Raw genomic sequence first — 18,967 nt, forward strand, 5'->3', positions numbered from 1 at the left:
ACAAGGAGCAGCTGAACATGGAGCTGAGGATGAAACAAGATCAACTCATCAGCAGGATTCACCAGCAACAGGTGAACTGAGGAAATAAACACGTGTCAAACAATGACATAATATAATTTTTAAACTATTTTTTCAACAACAAAAAATGAAGGCCAGAAGTAGGTATAGTTTACACGGGACATCACTCTTTATCAGGGAAACAATGTATTTTTTTTAACCATATAATTAAATCAATTTACTTTTGGTCAATAATTATTAATTTAAAGTAATAATCTCGAAGATTTTATACACCGTCATTTAAATAAATGTCGTGTTAAATCACTATCTATCGCCGAATGAGGTAAAACAATGATTGAGCCTATGGCCCACTGATGAAAGCCTTTGCATTTGCAGTATTATGGACTGAGTGTCTGGTGCGACTTTTTCCATCAGCCAGCAGTGGTTGGTCTGCCAGAGAGGGTAGGCGGAGCTAAGTGGCTGCTTTTCCGGTCTCTGCAAGTGTTGCGAGTAAACAGTAATCTACTAACAAACAAAGAAAAGATGGATGACTACAGATACAACTTCAAAAATAAGTGAAAATCCAAAGAAAAAGAAACAAACTCGACGCTCAGATGAAGCAAACAGTCTGAAAAGGAAAGCGACCGTCAGCCAGGAAAATCAAGAGTTACAACTGGAGCCAACCGTGGACGTCACACATGCAACACTGTCTGGATATCTGCGAAGTGTGCTCCAGCAATTACTGTTCATCGCCATAGGTGCCACCAAAGAGACCAAAACTGAGATCTTCGAGATTACAACTTTAACCCTCTATAATACATTTTAATACTTATAAAAATCAAGTAACTATGTTTATATAGTCACCAGTAGTCTCACAGTGAAATAAGCCTGAGTTCACTGAGTTCTGCAGTTACCCTCAGCTCCTTTGAGTATTAAAGCATCAGTATGCAGCTTTTCTCAGTAAAAACGTTTGGTAACACACTCTACACTTCCTGTCCAACACTTAACAGCAGACAGTCTTAGTGGGTCACTAGCTTTTGAACATAGTGAAGCATTTAGCTGCTAAAGAGGCAGATAGGAATTGGCGGAGCCCAAAAACTTAAAAGAGAGAGTAAACACCGGACACACGTTCATCAGGTGAACACAAACACAAGTCAGGAAAGATAATCTTACTTAGTCTTTGCTAAGTTTGGATGTTGGCAACTGTTTGCTTACAAGTTTACAGTATTAACTTCACTTTAAAGGCGAGCATATGTTAAATGTTAATAATGTTTATTTTTTCAGGTTGAAATTTCTCTCACTCATGAATGGCAGTTGAAGCCTTGTTAGGAAATACTTACCTGAAGGCAAATCCAGAGTGATTCTGTTAAATTTCTGTCATTACACCTTGTAGTGTTTAACCTCATTACAATCCTATAATTCAAACTCACACAGCCATGACCATACCAGCGGTCCACCTATTCTGTAATTATTCAAATTGCCCTGGAATAAGTCTAACACTAAGTGCCAGTGTTAACATACTGTAGAAGCAGAGGTTTTGGCACTGATTCCCAACCTTTGGGGTTTTTTTGGCTCCTGGGCACAGGCTGCAGAGGTATGAGCTGTGGGCTGGGTTTAACTAAAGACTGATTTTAATCTCTTTTTGGGCTGTGTTTTTTTCTTTGGAAGCCAGATTCTGAAATTTAGAAAATTAACTGTGGTGGTAAGAATAGGTTGTTGTTTTCCCCTTTTATTTTAAAGATTAATTTTGTGACCTAAATAAAAAAATAAGGTATTTAATCATTAGATGTTGTTTTACACTGTTTTGACTCGGTGGCTCCCTGGTATTTGTTAGAGATCAGGAGAGTGTTACTCACCCACTTCCCCCGCATAGATTTGATAAAGCGTCGAGTTTGGGCTTGTAAAAACTGTCTGACCTATAGGTGTGTTTGATTGCATGTGTGCAGTCTGCACAAGATAATTATGCTCCTACAAGAACGTCTAAAGGGAGATCTTAAAATGTCAAAAAATGATTACAGTGTTATGCAGAGTTGCATGAAGCTGTGACAGCGATTACACACAAAAGTAAAATGCATTCTTTAATATTGTTGATGTAAAAGAATAAATACTATAATTCCAAAACACTAATATTCTGCAAAAGGTGTGTGTATTAGTTAAAAGTATTTTAATCTATGTACGTATCGCCGCACATGTGTGAATGTATACATATCTCTGTGTGTCTCCCTGCAGGACCTGGTGGACCTGCTGCAGCAGCGTGCGGTCCTGCTGGCAGAGGAGAGCTCCCGTGACGCGGAGCTGCTGCGTCAGGTCAGCTCAGAGCTGCTGTGTCTGCAGAGCTCTGAGGTGAAGCTGGAGGGCCTGGTGGAGGAGCTGCACAGTGAGGCCCAACACAGAGCCATGGTGGCAGAGAGCCTCCAGACAGAGCTGCATGTTGACGCACAGCGCAGAGCTGCGCTGACAGAGGGTATGCGGGCAGAGCTGCGCAGGTAGGCCCACCACAAACCTTATTTCCTCTGAGAAAGTTTTTAACAAGACAGGAAATTCAAACACACAAACCAACTTTAAAAGTGTACGCAACACATCTAATCTAAGCAGTTCTAATGCATTTAGCTTGAATCAAACTTGTCCATTTTCTTTACCTGCAAAACAAAGATAGAGGACCAGCGTTAGGGCCTGAGCTGTAAAGCAAAAATTGAGGGTTTTTTTGCACCTTTGTAAACGGAGTATCTATTTCCTGTATAAGCAATTTGAAGACGGCACCATGGGAGAGACAGCCCACTCATTATTTTAGAATCTTATTAGGTTGCTAACAGATGAATAATTACATTTAGAGAGGTTTTAATTGACAATAAATATCATCACACCAAACCCGAAAAAGAAACTTCTTGGTCATAACCTTGAAGTCCTGCACTTGTGTTGTAGTTTGTTTATAGGCTAATGTCAGCGTTTTACTTCTGGTGATTGCACTTACGCTTCGGAAATCATAAAATTGGAGTTCATTTGCTAAGATTATGTTGAAGTATGTAAACTTTTGTTTGCCACAGATTTCTGCAGCAATCCAAAATCCCATGGAAAAATTCTTAGCTTTTCTACCTGATTAAGTTGTGATTGAAATTATGGTTGAGTGAGGAATTTAGGAAGTAATCATCTGAAATTTGCTAAGTTGTATTGAGGCATGTAAGGCTGGAGTTTAACTTAAATCTTTACCAAGTAAAATTACACATCATCACAGTTTTGAAGAGTTTCTGGATATATTGATGCTCATTACTTTGAGAGGGTGATCTGCAGGTTATTATGCTGTATATTGACTTCAGTGTATATTAATGATGATTATTGTATAGTTATACATTAAGTTATATCAAATCAAAAGAGCAGCACATTTCACAGATGAGGAGTTATCTCCGCTCAGAGCTGTGTCGGTGGTGCCTCCTTGTTTTTCTTCTTTATGTTGAATCGTTGATGATTCGGTTTAAACACATTCCTCCATGTTTCACACAGCTGTTTAAACTGAAAATAATGTATGAAATTAACATTATCCCAGATAAGGACGCATTCATAAAAAACATTTGATTACCATCGCCAGCAAACTGAAGCCAAGAGAAGCTGTCACCAGCTGCTCTCAAACCCACAGAGGAGATCTCAATCTGTCGACTCATACCTGAATAAAAACATCGAGTTTGGTCGTGAGAGTTTGAGTCAGCAGAAATGCAGCTCCGAGCTTCACTCTGCTGACTGTAACTCCCTGCTGAGAGCTGGCTCTGTGTCAGGATACGTTATCACATTTTGATTCCAGGTCAGAAGATGAAAGGAATCTTAACATAGCAGAAAGCCTAATACATAACCTTTAAGATCTGATAGAAACCTGAAAATTAATCTTATTTGCTTTTCTGGAGGGCTAAAAATAGATACGGAGTTAAAAGGACAGCTCTGTGAAAGAAAGACCTAAAGAATAATGTATTAAACGGCCACATTTTACACCTACGTGCAGATTTACAGCCCGTTAAATGAAAAGTCCCCATGCTGCTTTACTCTTTTCAGTTATTAAAAAGTAAAGTTACAGAAAAACACTTCTTGTCTGAGTAAAAACAAACCAGCTTGTGTGTAAAGAGTTCACACACATAAGATATTTTTTGCATTTACACCAACAGTAAGACGATGGAGCTGGAGGATCTACAAGACACCAACCAAACTCTGAGAGCAGAGCTGAAGCACTTACACATCGCTCATCAGAAGGAGGTGAGAGAACAGAAACATGAAGACATGAATGAAGTTATTCCACATTTTCTGTGTAAAGAACAGCTCCGTTTGTAAGTAGGGGTGGGACAAAATATCGACGCAGCAATATATCGTTGTCCCGACTCGTGCAATACAGTTACCACTAGGCTACAGACAAATATTGACATTTTGACTCACAAATATACGGCGCTCTAAACAGATTTCTCTGCAATTTTGACTCGCAGTGTCACGTATGACATGAATGAGGGTAAAGTGAACAGAAATTAATTTGCTGAAGAAGAAATTGACAGCAGGATAAAAGAAGAAGAAGAAGACAGCGTTACAATGTCAGACAGCGGTGAAAAGAAGTTAATAGATGCGCCAGCCACTTTCAAATCCAGAGTCCTAATTTGTTTTTACAGTGTTCTATATTTCTGTAAGTTTAATTTACAGACTGAAAACGCATTTTTTGTTTCATCTCAGCTCGCGTCAAATTCTGTGAAACTTAAAGGCCAGTTCAGATCAATGACTCTCAGCTAGGCTGGATGCAACTGCAAAAGAATCCCGTGACATCTGATCGTAAACGTTCTTAAACTGGGCCGTTCACATCAAAGCAATGCAACGCAACGCACACAGACACAGCTGACCGTCTCCATAGCAGCGACGCACTGACATACCCAAATACTTCTGTGTTATATTATATAACGTTAGTATTAGGCCTAGGTTACATTAATTATCTAGCTGGATTTCTGTTGTCGTTAGAAAAACATTGTAACATTGATTAATAAACGTCGAAGACGGAGAGTTTGGAAAGAGAGGATCTGGAGCCGTCTTTGTCTACTGCAGCGCCAGAGACAGGGCGCCTACGTCAACTTATGCTGTTTCCTGATTGGCTGAAGTGAAATAGCGACATCATTCAGTTCTAATACTGCATTTGGAGATTTGACAAGTCAAATCTTCTGCAACTCCACGCAACGGCTTCAGACGTTCTGCAACTAACCAGTTCACACCGCTGCAATTGTCTCTGCAACATTCTAAAACTGTTTTGTTGTGTTGCGGATCATTGATCTGAACTGGGCTTAAGAAAACCTGTGCACACCTGATTTGTGACAGGTGCATCAGAGGGAGGTGCAGTCTTGAAACAATAGGTGAAAAAATAGGCACACTGTCTCGCTTGTTGCTGATAATATTTATTTCATATCCTCGACGTTTCAGTCGTACCGACCTTCATCAGGTTATTCTGTGAGACACCAAATTTGAGTGTGAATAAATACATTAATCCTGCACTTTATCTTTTTAGGGGCATTTTGTATTTTTCAGATAATCAGATGTCGTGATGTATTATTGTATTATTGTCATTATCATTATCGTGGGCCACGTATCGCGTATCGAATCGTGAGTTACCCTGCGATTACCACCCCTATTTGTAAGGGCTATAGTAGTTCAAATTATCAATAGCAATACTAAAATTTTCTGCTAAATACAAACTTCCAGAATCATTCCTTAATGATAATACACTCTTCATTGTTGATCCAAATATTCATGCTTTACTTATGTCATAAGTTACGCTTTACTTTCAGAAACAATCACAGCGTATTGTCCTGTTAGATTTGTTTGTAATTCTGCACACTACATATCAGTATCATTCAAATGAGAGAAAACCTCAATGATTTTCAGAGCTTAAATAAACTTTTAGGTGAAAAACTGATGTTCAAAATGAATCAATTAAAGGTCATAAAAAAGGTGAAACATGGCGGTCAAAAGTTTCCTAAAGTCCAAAGTGCTAGTTCTGATCAGTCGCTGTAATGCCACTTCTGTCCAGCAGATGTCAGGATTGGACACTTTGTTCCACACTGCTTGTCTCTTCTCTTGTTGAGCATTTATAGATAAATAATGGACTTTTAATGTTTTTCTAAATGAATGTTGAGTATTTATCTTAGTCACGCTTGCAGCCAGCTTCCCCCTGAATCAATGCAGCACAACATCACACGGCTGCCAGCTCCTCCAATCACAAGTAATTGATAAACACTGTTCTCAGGTCAGTGTGCCAGTTAAAAACAGTGAATAACAAGCCTGCTGTTGGATTTTGAGTAATTAATTGCATGAAACATAAACCTCAAGGTTCAGTTTATGTTCTGGGGCCAAATTTGAAAAACTACAACCACCCGAGAGATCACACTAACTCAGATTTTGCTGGCATTAATGTGACTGAAGTCTGGGCATCAGTGAGACATTCCTGCACACTGTCAGGATTTTTTTATTTACTCTGGGCCTCAAAGACTCACTCCCTTATTGGCGTCTGTTTCGACCACTCCATCAGGCAGCAAACAATCCAGGTCTGCAATTATATTCTCCCCAAAACAGGACAAAAACTGCAGTACAAACTTAATGAGAACATTTATTTGTGGTTGAATTGTTGTGAAAGTTCTGAGTCTGGTTTTAAGTGCGACTCTTTAGCATTCGCTCGTCTTTCCAGCGAGTTCAAGTCAGTCACAGACCATAATCTCCCTCATCACTTCCTGCTGTCTCGTTGTTTTGATCACATCGCCGTTGGCTTGAAGGGGAAATTAAGTGATGCTGTGTTGTCTCTGAGGTGAGGGAGCTGCAGCAGGAGAATGAGCGCAGTCTGGGGAAACTACAGGAGACAGCCGAGCAGTGTGAGTGGCTCTGTCAGCAGCAGCGCTACTGGATGTGCTGCGTCAAGAGGTGAGCGTTTATTCTTACAGCATCTGATACACAAGGGCTATGTAGAGAAAGTTTAAAGGACACTTTAGTCACTTAACAGCAACTCTTACAATTACCAACATAAACACCCCCATTCATCATCTCTCTGTGCATATTTCACTTGATGAAGCTGGGCAGGCGTATGCTGAAAAAAGAAGTCTTGCAAATTTAAATGACGTCTTGGGAAAACCAGTGCTTCAACTTCTTTGTTTTCCGGCAACATCCCAGTGATTCAAGAAGTTACTGTTGGGTTTCCATCCACCTGCTTTAACATGCATTTTCAATTTTTGCATTATGCATAGATGCAGAAAATTTGAAAAAGAAAGTCCAAAGAAAGTACACTCGAAACAGACTTGGTTATTACTCATGAAGCAGCAATCAGAATCTGTTATGCTCCAGCTTGCAGGTTGACTATATAGCATATTTCCCTGAGGCTGTGTGAAACTGTGTCAAAAGGGCTTTTAGGTACATTCTTTTGGCAGGTGTGTCAGGTCTTACCTATTTGTCTAGCTTTTTTCAGTCTTTAGTTGTATCCCAATCCAGGGGCTGCATCCTTCAAAGGCCGATTGCGTCACAGCGGCGCATTGAAGGCTGTCTCAATTCCTTCAGGATCCTTCAGATGCGGACGAAAAATGTGTCTTCCTTTACCCGGGCTGCGAAGGATCCATGGAGTGCATCCTTCACGGCCAGATGTAGCCCGAGATTCATTGCGCGCCAATACTAACGAGATGGCAGCCGAGGAATAAACTTTAAATGTAAAAGTTTTTTTTCAACTCATTGGAATAGCTAGAGATTCACATGTCTAATAAAACAAAAGAGCCCTTGAAACAAATCATCTTTAAAGTAATATTTTAAGGTACGTTGATCGCGCTAGCTACCTGTTGCTAGGCAACAGGAGTGGTGTTTGGTGACGCAAGGGTAAGGGCGGGAACAGCTGGTGACGCAAACAGGAAATCCTCCGTAGACCAGACCGTCTCATTTCAGTTCGGCTTTAATGGTCTACGCAGGCTACGGATGACTCATCCTTCATAGACCGCCTCCTTTGAAGGCTGCAGCCCCTGGATTGGGACACAGCTAGCGGCCCTACTCTAGTTAAGTTAGAACCTTGCCCACTTTATTTTGTACATGTGTATAAAGAAAAGTCCCTAATTCAGAATCATACCCACAACTAATCACTCATCTGGTAACATAAAAGCAAATCTATTTCTACAGGTTCAAAGACGACCTGATGGAAGAGAGAAAAGCTCTGCTGCGACAGGTCAGCACGCTGGAAAAGAAGGCTGAGAAACTGAAGAAGAGTTTACACGATGAAGGTCCCACACAAAACTCCCTCCGTCCTCTACAGGAGGCTACATGCTGTGACAGGTCAGGAAGAATGAACAGGAACAGCTCAACATTTCCGAAGTGTTTCAGAAGCACTCCCACTGAGCATCAAGAAAAATCCTTATTTCATATGCTGTAACACGGATCTACCTGCCTTCTTGTTGTAGCAGTATGACCTCGTGGGATGCAGATGCAGTGGTTGACCTGGAGTCTCAGGTGGAGAAATCAAACACATTCTATGAGGAGCTCTTTAATCAGGTAACACTCAATAGTGTTCTTATCATATACTGCATAACTACGAAGGTCCCATCATGTTCACAAACTCTTCTTCATTGTTCTGCGTATTCCCTCTTCATGTCAGAGTTCACCAGATGAGTGCTTTGAAATCTTTGGGTGGGCGACACATGTAAACCTTCTGGAGGTTCATCAGGGAGGGCTGATGTTCATCTGTGTGTGAACATCGGTCCTCAGGGGAGTCACTATTCTGTCAGTTCAGAAATTAAAACAACATCTTGGACAGGGATGGCTTGGAGTGTTTCTCTGTCTTCTATAGACTGTTAGGCACCTGCAGGGGTTACTGAGAACCTTGCGCAACCAAAGCTGGAGCCATAACTGTTCAGCCCTTCTGACTTATGGCTAGTTTAAACCACACCCTAAAACATTTTGGAGATTGCGAAGGAAAGTCCAGATCAGAGGCAAACTGGCACTTGCTCCAGTGAGTGTTTATCACCTAGGGTGGATTCTCAAAGACTCGGTCTGAGAGATTCACAGATTTATTGCAGTCACCCAAGAGATATCAAGCAGGTTTCGATATCTGGATCTGTCTGTGGGAAAAATCCTGCCGTGTGAAATTTGTTTTGACCGGCAATGACAGCATAAAGCCGATGAAAGCGTGAGATAAAAGATGAGGAAATATCAGGGGAAAGTTTCAACACCTGAAACAGAACATGCAGTCTTTTCTTTTTCTTACTTTCTTCCTTACTTTGTGCTGTTATTCAACATGCAAATAACTTGAATCACTAGTTTCTTTGCAGACGTCTTTGTATTTAAAGAACTAATACTTGTCTTGTTCCAATCTTTTCCCCTTTCAATTTCCCCAGGTTTGTTTACGTAGAATCGTCAGATATTCCTCCAGGTCAAATGTCTTGAAATGAGTGTCCGCCATTATCAGTCACTCATGTAATGTGCAAACCAGAACAATTATTAGATAAACCTTTATAAATAAGACAAGACAAGTCATGTAAAGAGATCAGTACAGCAATCTAACAACTATGATAATCATACTGCTAGGAATAACAAAAACTAACAATTGATCAGCTGATTAATCTTCTTTTAATCAACAGAATATTGGTTTTCGCCCTGATTTGAATATTTGTTTTAAAAAACCTGTAAAATATGTAATTATCTCTGTATTTTAACAGATCTTTAATGTAAATCAATAAAACCCTTAGATGAACCTTTATTTGAACAGTGACCACCTCAGTATTAAAACATGTTTTTGGATCAAGGACAGGGGCCGATCTGATGACTGAAACAGAAGACATCCAAAAACACAGGGCTAATATCCATCTGGGTGCGACTGCCAGTCCCTGCAGGGCCTGTTGTACAGCCAGAACTCTGAAACCTCAATGGAAAAAATAAGTCTCATCTTTATTTTTGTCTTAAAGATAGTTTGAGAGCTATAATGCAATCAAAGGATAACCGCAGAATGTTCCTTAAAAATACTAATGAACTAACAATGACTGTGTGGCTTTCAGTCACATGTTTTATACAGGAATATTTATATCACCTTTCCACTGGACAGTTAAGCCACTATAATCACTCATTTATAGAGGTCGCTTGTAGTGTCAACCTACAAAGTATTATTATTCAAATCTACAGCTCCCCTTGACCTTACGTGGTCTTAAAGAGAGTTTCAGCTCCCTTTTTTAGCTGTCTGGCCCACAATTTAACAGTTTTGGTTCACTCTCACCGCTCTCAAGGAAATTTCCACTGCAGAAATCAACTGTTTGAAGCAAATACAGCTCTGAAAACCCACCATACACTACAAAGGAGTGACAGACACGACTTTTTGGACCAAACAGTACCAATAGGGAAGCACCTATGGGAACGCGCCAGTAGGAACGGGCTGATAGAAACGCAGCAATAGAGAAGCACCAATGGGAACACACTAATGGGAACGGGCTAATAGGGAAGCTCCAATAGGGAAGCACTAATGGGAACGGGCTAATAGGGAAGCGTCAATGCGGAAGCACCAATGGGAATGCACCAATGCAAACAAGGTAATAGGGAAGCACCAATGGGGACGCAACAATGGGAACAGGCTAATAGGGAAGCACCAATGGGAACGCGCCAGTAGGAACGGGCTGATAGAAACATGGCAATAGAGAAGCACCAATGGGAATGCACAAATGCAAACGAGCTAATAGGGAAGCACCAATGGGAATGCACCAATGCAAACGTGCCGATGAGAACAGGGTAATGGGGAAGCGCCAACAGGGAAGCACCAATGGGAACACACCATTGGGAAATGGGATCAGCTTCAAAGGTAGTGACCTGTCAGTGTCCGTGGCTTGTTTCTGCTGCCCCTAAGTGATGACATTTTCAGGTTTAAAAAAGAGTGTTTTAAACTGTTGAAACAAACAACCAGTGCTGATCTTTTTCAGGAGGGGACAGCCAGATCTTTGAGTCTATTTTATTTGTTCTGTACCTGCTGGCTATACAGTTCATTTGGATTTTAGGACCAGTATCTTTGGAGAGATCTGTTCATTTTTTTTTTTAAATTTGCATTGGAGAAAGGTTTGGATCTTGAGGGTGAATGTATGAAATCCAAAACACAGGGCTAATGTTCATCTGGGCACCGCTGCCAGTCTGCAGAGGGTCTGTTGAGGTGCCAGAATGTACTCTGAACCTTCATGAGCTCCGAAGTCTCATCAGTGTTTTATTTTGTCTGACTGCTTTGTGTTTTTACAAGGAAATACTATATCACTACACACAGTGTTCAGCAGTATTACAGAGACCAGCGGGTGTGTCATTAGAGGACACTCATCTCACACGTCATATCAGCTGCCACTAGGGGGCACTGTGTTATAAGACTCAGCAATAATATTAATGATTAATGTTCTCATGTTAAATTGCTGGGATCAGGAATGCAGTGGAAATAAAGTCTCATCATTGTAGACATATTTCCTGTGCAGTGAGGGATTGTTAAATTGCGTGATCTCAGCAGTTACCTTGTTGTGTAAAATGTTTTTGCAGCTGAAATTTGGGCCACAGCTACAAAAATAAGACTTTTAAGAGTTGAATAGGTGAATCAATTAATATGCCAGAGAATAATTATCTGACTTAATGAGATGCTTCTGATTTAGCAAGTTAACAAGCTTTGACAAGGTTTTTTAGTGTCTTTCTATAATTAAAGGGGATGCTCATCAGAGAGGGATCACACTGTGCCTCTGATCTGAGGGTTTATTCATTTAACTGAATCTAAGGACTGAAGCTGCCTTTGGATTTGTATAAAGATCCTCTACCTTTAGAGCGACCCGCTCAGGTCTTTTATTATTCCTGGATCAGGGACAAGTGCAATTCTCAGAGGTGAAATAGAAATTCAAAACAGAAAGATATTCATCTGAGGACGGCTGCCAGCCCCCTGTGGACTTGTAGTTCTGCCAGGACATTCATAAAACTGATACTCCACGGGCACCAGGGTCTAATCAATGATTTATTTTTCTCTGTCTGTCTGCTTTGAAAAGTTAGAGGACCCTTTGATTGCAAAAAGCCATTTTGCAATCAAACAGGAACCCCGCAATGTCCCATAAAGAGCTCCTCCAGGAAGCGTTCACAAATCCTGACAGGACCTCAAACGCCTCATCCTCCTGGATAACGTTGAAGAACCCGAAAAGGTGTTTTCTGGCTGCTTTGGGATCTTTAAAAGCTCCAGCATCTTTCAGAGTGACAAGTTCAGTGTTTAAAGAATCTGTGGATAAGAGGAAGCCTGACAGACAGAACTTAGGGCTTATTCTCGTGTGTTGCCTGTCCCCAGAGGAGCAGCTCGGGCTGCCAAAACCTTGAGAGATTGCTGATACTTTCTGGGCACAGGAGTCTACGTTAGGCCTTTTCCCTGTCTGTCCGTCTGTCTGCTGCACATGGCTTCCCACCAAGCCGTCCGGGTCCTCTTCCAAAGCAGCACAGAGATGACTAATAAAGACTGGAGGGAGGCGATTGCCAATAGCCTCTGTGCTTCATTCCCCTCACCTCGCACAGGCTCTGCTGTGCATTTCTTAGGATAATTATTCTGATTGAGTGCAGATGATGCTTTTTTTTTTTTTATTCCCAGAAGTCCCTGCAGAGCTGAGAGAGGGAGGAAATGTAGCTGGAGGAGCGGGGATCGCCGGAGACAGAGAGGAAACAAGCGTGATAAAACACATTACCAGCTCAGACAGGATTTATAGAAACTGTAGCTTCACACTCTGGAGACAGGAGCATCATTCTGAGATGATAAAGTGATAGAAAATGGACTTCCTCTCTTCCTCGCCTCTTCCTCTTGTCAAAGCTAACTTGTTGGCTTGAAATTCCACTCCCACTGGCCTCATCACTTTATCAAGATGTTATTGGACTGCCCCAAAAATAATAGTGCCGGGGTTTTACTTTCTAGCTAGCAACCTTTTGGTAACACCCAACAGCTCCAGCAATACTTGGAGCCTGCAGTCAGATTACTGCTGGTCTCGCATAGCCAGACCCATCCCCACACGTTGTATTTCTTTAAACCAATCTCAACCATCTTGCCCAGCACCATGCCTATGATTATGCTTGCAAAATAGTGTCGAAGGGAATTTGTTTTGGTCAAATGTTTGCACGTTGGGAGGCAAGTCTGGGCCTAAAAATGGCAAAATGGCCCCAATATTACAGAAAGAATCAAGCGGCCTGCCTTTTTCCATTGTCCAAATCTTGTTTGTAGGATGCTGGCTTTAAAATTGTTGTTTCACACAGCAACTTAAACGCACAGATAGCCAAAGCTTTGCCTCTTCTAGGCCTCCACTATGGCAGACTTATTCGCAGTCTGCATCCTTTGTGTTGGACTACCTCAGTGCCAATCCTAGCACTCCTTACGATACACTGTGTTCCCAAACCTTGGGTGTAAAGTTGAAATATTTCTCTTTCTCTCCATTTCTCTTCTCTGGGTTTCATACTCCAAGATATTTTTATTATCTCTCAGATCTCTACTTTGAAAGATCAAATGTTTGGCTGAAGCAGACTCAATGTCACAATCCAGTATTTCAACACACTCCTGATTGCTCACTGCCATGGTCTTTCCAGCAGACATAACAGGTTATAGCAAAGAGGAGCAGGGCTAATATTGGGTTAAGATGTTCACCAAATTTATCCATCCATCATCAACGTATACCGCTTATCCTGTTCAGGGTCGCAAAGGGGCTGGAGTCTATCCCAGCTGTCATTGGGCGAGAGGTGGGGTACACCCTGGACTGATCGCCAATCAAAGGGCTGACAGGCATTTTTTAAGTCAATAGTTAACCTAACCTAATGAGACTTTGGGCTGTGAGGGGAAGATGGAGTACCTGGAGAGAAACCGTGCATGCAAGGGGGGAACATGCTCCACACAGAAAGGCCCACCAATCTATCCATTCCCTATAATCATCTCCTTTGGAGGATTTCAGAGGGATGGTGCAAACCGAAAGGCGGGTTCCAAAGTGGACAGGTCATCACAATTGGGATTAGACTTCTGATGAAATGATGAAAAGATTAAAACCAGAACTTTCTGCTGGATAACAGGTTACAAGAAGAACGTTTTGCATAAACGCCATGTGATCAAATCCCAAACTGAGGTTACGAACGAGGCTCAAACAGAGTTAGCTCACTCAACAGTTATTACTTCTGATAGCTTTCCTTCAGCTAATAGATCTGGATGCAGCTGCCAAAGTGCTTCCTCCACTGAGAACAGTGATGTCTGTACACCTGGAGCAAAGACAGACTCCGGCTCTGCTCTGTGGACCTCTGAGGATAGACCTGGCTTATACAAGCAGTTTGTCCATTTAGGTTTCATAAACATGAGTCTTCAGCCTCTTCAGTTACTGATCTTCTGAACTACATTTTCCTAACATTTGAAACTCAATCCTTGATGTGCTGTTGGAACAGAAGTTATATGCAACCTGGACATCTCAATATCTGGATGTCCTGACCCTCGATTACACACTAGGACATTTTCCTAAAGCAATTTTCTCCCTGATTCCCCGTCTTGCACACACTTGATGTTTATTGTCTTTGGTCATCTTCACTTACGGTTTATTTTTCTGACCTCAGGCGGGGAGTCCTATCAACAGATACCAGAAACCTCCTTGAGGACAGAAGCCTGGAGCCTGGACTCGTCTTCTATTTCTCTTCCCACCTTCTGCAGACCAGAATATGACTACTACATGTTTGTGTGTGTGGATAGCTTTGTGGAATACTTCCCAGTCATTGTCAAACAAGACTTGGGATAACATAACCTGTGAAACCAAACATTCATTGTGTTTTCTCCACTATTGTTCTCCTGTCTGTAAAAGAATCTGCTTCATGATAAATGACTGAATTACACCCTGTGCAGCGTGCTCTTGTCCTCCTTTAGCTGTGACACATGCTCATCACATGTTCCCAAAGTCACATTCTCCTGTAATGGTGCACTCTTCAGACCTTGTAATCACAGCACCACTAACAAGAACAAAAGCACCTGAGAATGTTCTTTTGTTGTGGAGCCAGGGGATCCTCACAGGAGAAGCAGCAGCTGGTCCGCAGAGCGAATAACCAACGTGTTGTTTAGACCAAATTTAAGCCCTGATTGTTCCCCCACTGAGAGTCTGGTTCATCTCGCCTCTGATGATCACATCTCTTCACTTATCACTTTGTTTTCACTTGTCAGCAACGATCTGAAAAGTGTGTTTGAGGTGATACTGGATCTTATGATGTGAGCCATATGATGCAAACATGGTGGAAAGGCAACAACAGCTTACAGACAAAGCTAATGTTTAGTGAAATCATTTGAAACATGGACTCAAGGTTGTTTAACATCCACTGGTTTTATGCACATTTTTAAAGAAATAATCTGCAAGATTTTCATTTAAGTAAATAACGCCGAATGAGGTCACACAATGTTGACTGAGCCTGTGACCCACTGATGAAAGCCTTTGCATTTGCAGTATTATGTACTGTGTGTCTGAGGCTTTTGCAGAAAAAAATCACAAGCAACGTCCAGTTAGTGGCGCGTTTTCCATCAGAGAGGGTAGGCGGAGCTAAGCGGCTGCTTTTCCGCTCTCTGCAAGGTTGCGAGTAAACAGTAATCTACTATGGCTGAACAAACAAAGAAAAGATGGATGACTACAGATACAACTTCAACAATAAGTGAAAATCCAAAGAAAAAGAAACAAAATCGACGCTCAGATGAAGCAAACAGTCTAAAAAGGAAAGCGCCTGTCAGCCAGGAAAATCAAGAGTTACAACCGGAGCCAACCGTGAACGTCACATGACACTGTCTGGATATCTGGGACATTTGCTCCCACAATTACCGTTTATTACCAAAGAGAATGAAACTGAGATCTCAGAGATTACCACTTCAATTTGCACATTAAAAACCTGCATGGAAACAGGAACATTTCAACAAAGTCAAAAAATATAATTGTATCTGACCCCAAACTTTTCGTCTCTATGTACCAACTCCTAATTATCACATAAGAGTAGAGGCAGATTTAGAGTAAACTCGTTGCTGGTGTTTGTGAAAAATGTGGAGAGTTCAATCATCATCACTTAAGCACTGGAGAGGCTCTGGTTAGTATCAGTAGTGGGTTCCCACACTACTTTCCTCTTTGACTTTTCAATCATTTTAAAAGCCTCATTTGGTGGTGAGAGAGGATTTCTGCTCACTTCAGCCAACGCAGCGTTCCTTAAACTGCTGCTCGACCTGCAACAGACGCTTTTTAAAATCCTGTATTTACATGAAAAAAGTCAAGATGGTGAAGGTTTTACTTTGAGCGTCTTGTCAGGTTTCTGTACTATATAATATTAGAAAGAGAGATATAGTTATGTACAATACTATTTCTACCTATGATTTGTTTTATACTACTATTGTTAGCTGTCAACACTGCTGCTTGTCAATCAATGTTGGTGTGTGGGAGGGTGTTGGGATTGAATAGGTCTCACATTGTTTAGAAGTGGGCTGGCCCATCATTTTTCATAGTATTATGTAGATTTTTTTTGGGTTTGGCCCGAGCAAGACAAATAAGTTAGCCTGCACACTACAAACTGACACAAGCATCAACTACGAGTGAAAAAAATGGCCTAAAAAATTAGGGATATTGGGGGGATTTGGGAAGAAATGTCTGCTTTAAATTGGAATTGGAATTACAACAGTTAGTCTGTTGGTAAAGTTTTGTTTTATCCTGGAAAAGTTAGGGATCAGTGGGTAAAGGACTGGTTCAGGTCTAGACTAATAACTGTATAAAGATGGATGACGCATCTCCCCCTCCACTAAAGCCAAAATGCCCCAGCAGTCCTGCACATTTGGAGCTAGACCAATGTCGGTCCATTTGCCCTCATCCCTGAATGAGCACAACCATAAAGGAATGTGTGAATGTATTTGAGGGTTTGTAATACCTTGAATTCTGGGATTGACGGGAAGGCGGAGGAAACAGAGGTGAGACGATGCTGTTCTCAGTTTGCAGTTTCAGTCTCGTCAGAAAGGTGTGGCCCAGATTAGCAGCGGCGCCCCCGACCCCGTGGGACACCGGTGGCAGCGTCGGCGGCAGCCTGCCCTCTGACTACACAGCGCCAGAAGACTCTGACCTACATGAGCTGTGAATGGCAGAGGTGTAGCCGCAGATTAACAACGTGTGGCGGCTGGAAACAGGTCGCGTTTGCACACAATAAATACTGCTGCACCCGTCTGTGCAGAACGAGACTCAGACATTATGGGTGTTATTAATAGAACAATTATAGGCGCAGGAAGAATAGCATGTTTATGTCCAGGCGTCGTCACGGCCAGAAAAAACACGTTACAGATATTTAACACCAGGATATACCTATTAAAAAAGCAAGACTTGTTAAAATGGAGACCGGGAGACTTCTGTTTCCACGTGTGACTTTTTTTGTCTTTGCACTTGCTTGTACAAACACAGATTATGTGGTACAAGTATGCACTGTATGTGGTGTATATAGATTATAAATAGCACCATATGGGTTTGATTATTGGGAATAGAAAGACTTTATTAAACATTTATGAGAGCTGCGGTCCATGTAGAGTAATACTCCTCTGTCTCTGCTCCGAAAACAAACTTGGAGATGTTTCAGCACATATTTGTGTGCGGCTCGGCGCTTAAACTAAAAGACAAAATGTTAGTGAAACATGGAGTCACGTCTTATTCGCTCCTCGTGGAGCTAAAAGTTGTTTACTCGTGCGTCCTCCGTGTATACCGCTGTTTGGTTTCATCAGATTGATTAGCATGGATGTTTTGGGACTCTGAGGAGGAGGCAAACTGCTCAGCGGCATGCTAATATAAAACAGAGCGGCATGATGCGGTTTTCCATCTGACACTGTTTGGATGGGTATGTAAATGTTTAGCAGTGGCGCGGGTAAACACACACAGGGGTTAGGTGTCGGGATTTCAAGAGCGTCTTGTTTGGTGGCAGAGGATCTTAGCTGTTAACGCCCATGCTGCTAGCATGCTAACGACACAAAGCTGCATGTAAACACGAAGATATTGTAAAGAAACAATTGACTTCACATGTGGAGGAATCCTCCCATAAACACAATGAACAGCTTAGGCACAAAAAATGCAAACCTGGCGATGTGATACAGAGAGAGTTCAGGTTCTTTCCTTCATACTTTGGCAGCAAACATAACGCACAGCGGTCATCAGGGTCAGAGGTTTTTACATGCACGTTTCAAGGGTGATAGAAGGTGTCTTCATACACCATGATCACAAAGCAATCACAAGGATACAAAACTATTTTAAAATGTCATCAAACTAAGTAAAAAAATGGCAAAAAATAAATTGTATTCTTTCTCTCAAATAATACGATTTTTATTAAGAACTTTTATTCATGCTCATGTACAACTTGTGGGAAACTAGAGGAATTTGTTTTCTTGGTCCTGCAATGTTTTTTGGATTATCAGTAATTTATTTCCATGAAAGTTCATGATGGTAGTCACCGTGTTTTTGTCTATGTGGTGAGTGATTGAATCTTTTGGACATGATGTAAGACAACAGGTCACGAAAGCAGGAAAAGCTGCACGAGAAGTCTCTTTGTTTAAAATTTCACAATAACTGCATGTGGCTTTGTACAACTGGCCTGTTCTTGTTTTCTGGCTGTTTTGGTAGATTTTTCCAAAGCCTTTGCTAGCCAAAATTAGCATCCCAAGATGGCGTCAGCCAAACTGCCAAACTCAAATCTTCAAGATATTCGTCCACAAACCAGTGAGTGGCATCACAGTGACTACACCCACTAAAGTAGGCCACACACTGTGATGACAAAAGTAAAAATATGCAGATAATTAAAATAAAAAAGTTCCACAAAAACTGCATGTGGCTTTCTGTGAGTTCTGGATCCACCTTGCTAAGTAAGCTAGCGCTGGTGTTAGCTGATAACATTTTCTAACGTTTCTCCCCTCTGTAGCAAACTTTTTGTCATACATGGTCATTCCTATCTCCAAAAAATCAAGATGGCG

The 18,967-nt window shown here is 41.4% G+C and overlaps 1 protein-coding gene across 1 annotated transcript; it reads left to right on the top strand.

Moving 5' to 3' along the window:
- The first annotated feature begins 1,433 nt into the window (after nucleotides 1-1,433).
- LOC138598459 (coiled-coil domain-containing protein 157-like) lies at nucleotides 1,434-14,837 on the top strand. The gene is made up of 7 exons (XM_069670251.1): nucleotides 1,434-1,448; nucleotides 2,227-2,483; nucleotides 4,146-4,233; nucleotides 6,806-6,918; nucleotides 8,149-8,301; nucleotides 8,427-8,517; nucleotides 14,575-14,837. The coding sequence occupies exons 1-7, from the start codon at nucleotides 1,434-1,436 to the stop codon at nucleotides 14,611-14,613; spliced, it is 756 nt and encodes a 251-aa protein (XP_069526352.1). The 3' UTR covers nucleotides 14,614-14,837.
- Nucleotides 14,838-18,967: the final 4,130 nt, after the last annotated feature.

Source organism: Semicossyphus pulcher, unplaced genomic scaffold (genome assembly GCF_022749685.1).
Source record: "Semicossyphus pulcher isolate SPU_LCO1_2020_fin unplaced genomic scaffold, fSemPul1.0.p SCAF_2, whole genome shotgun sequence".
Classification (NCBI taxonomy): domain Eukaryota; kingdom Metazoa; phylum Chordata; class Actinopteri; order Labriformes; family Labridae; genus Semicossyphus; species Semicossyphus pulcher.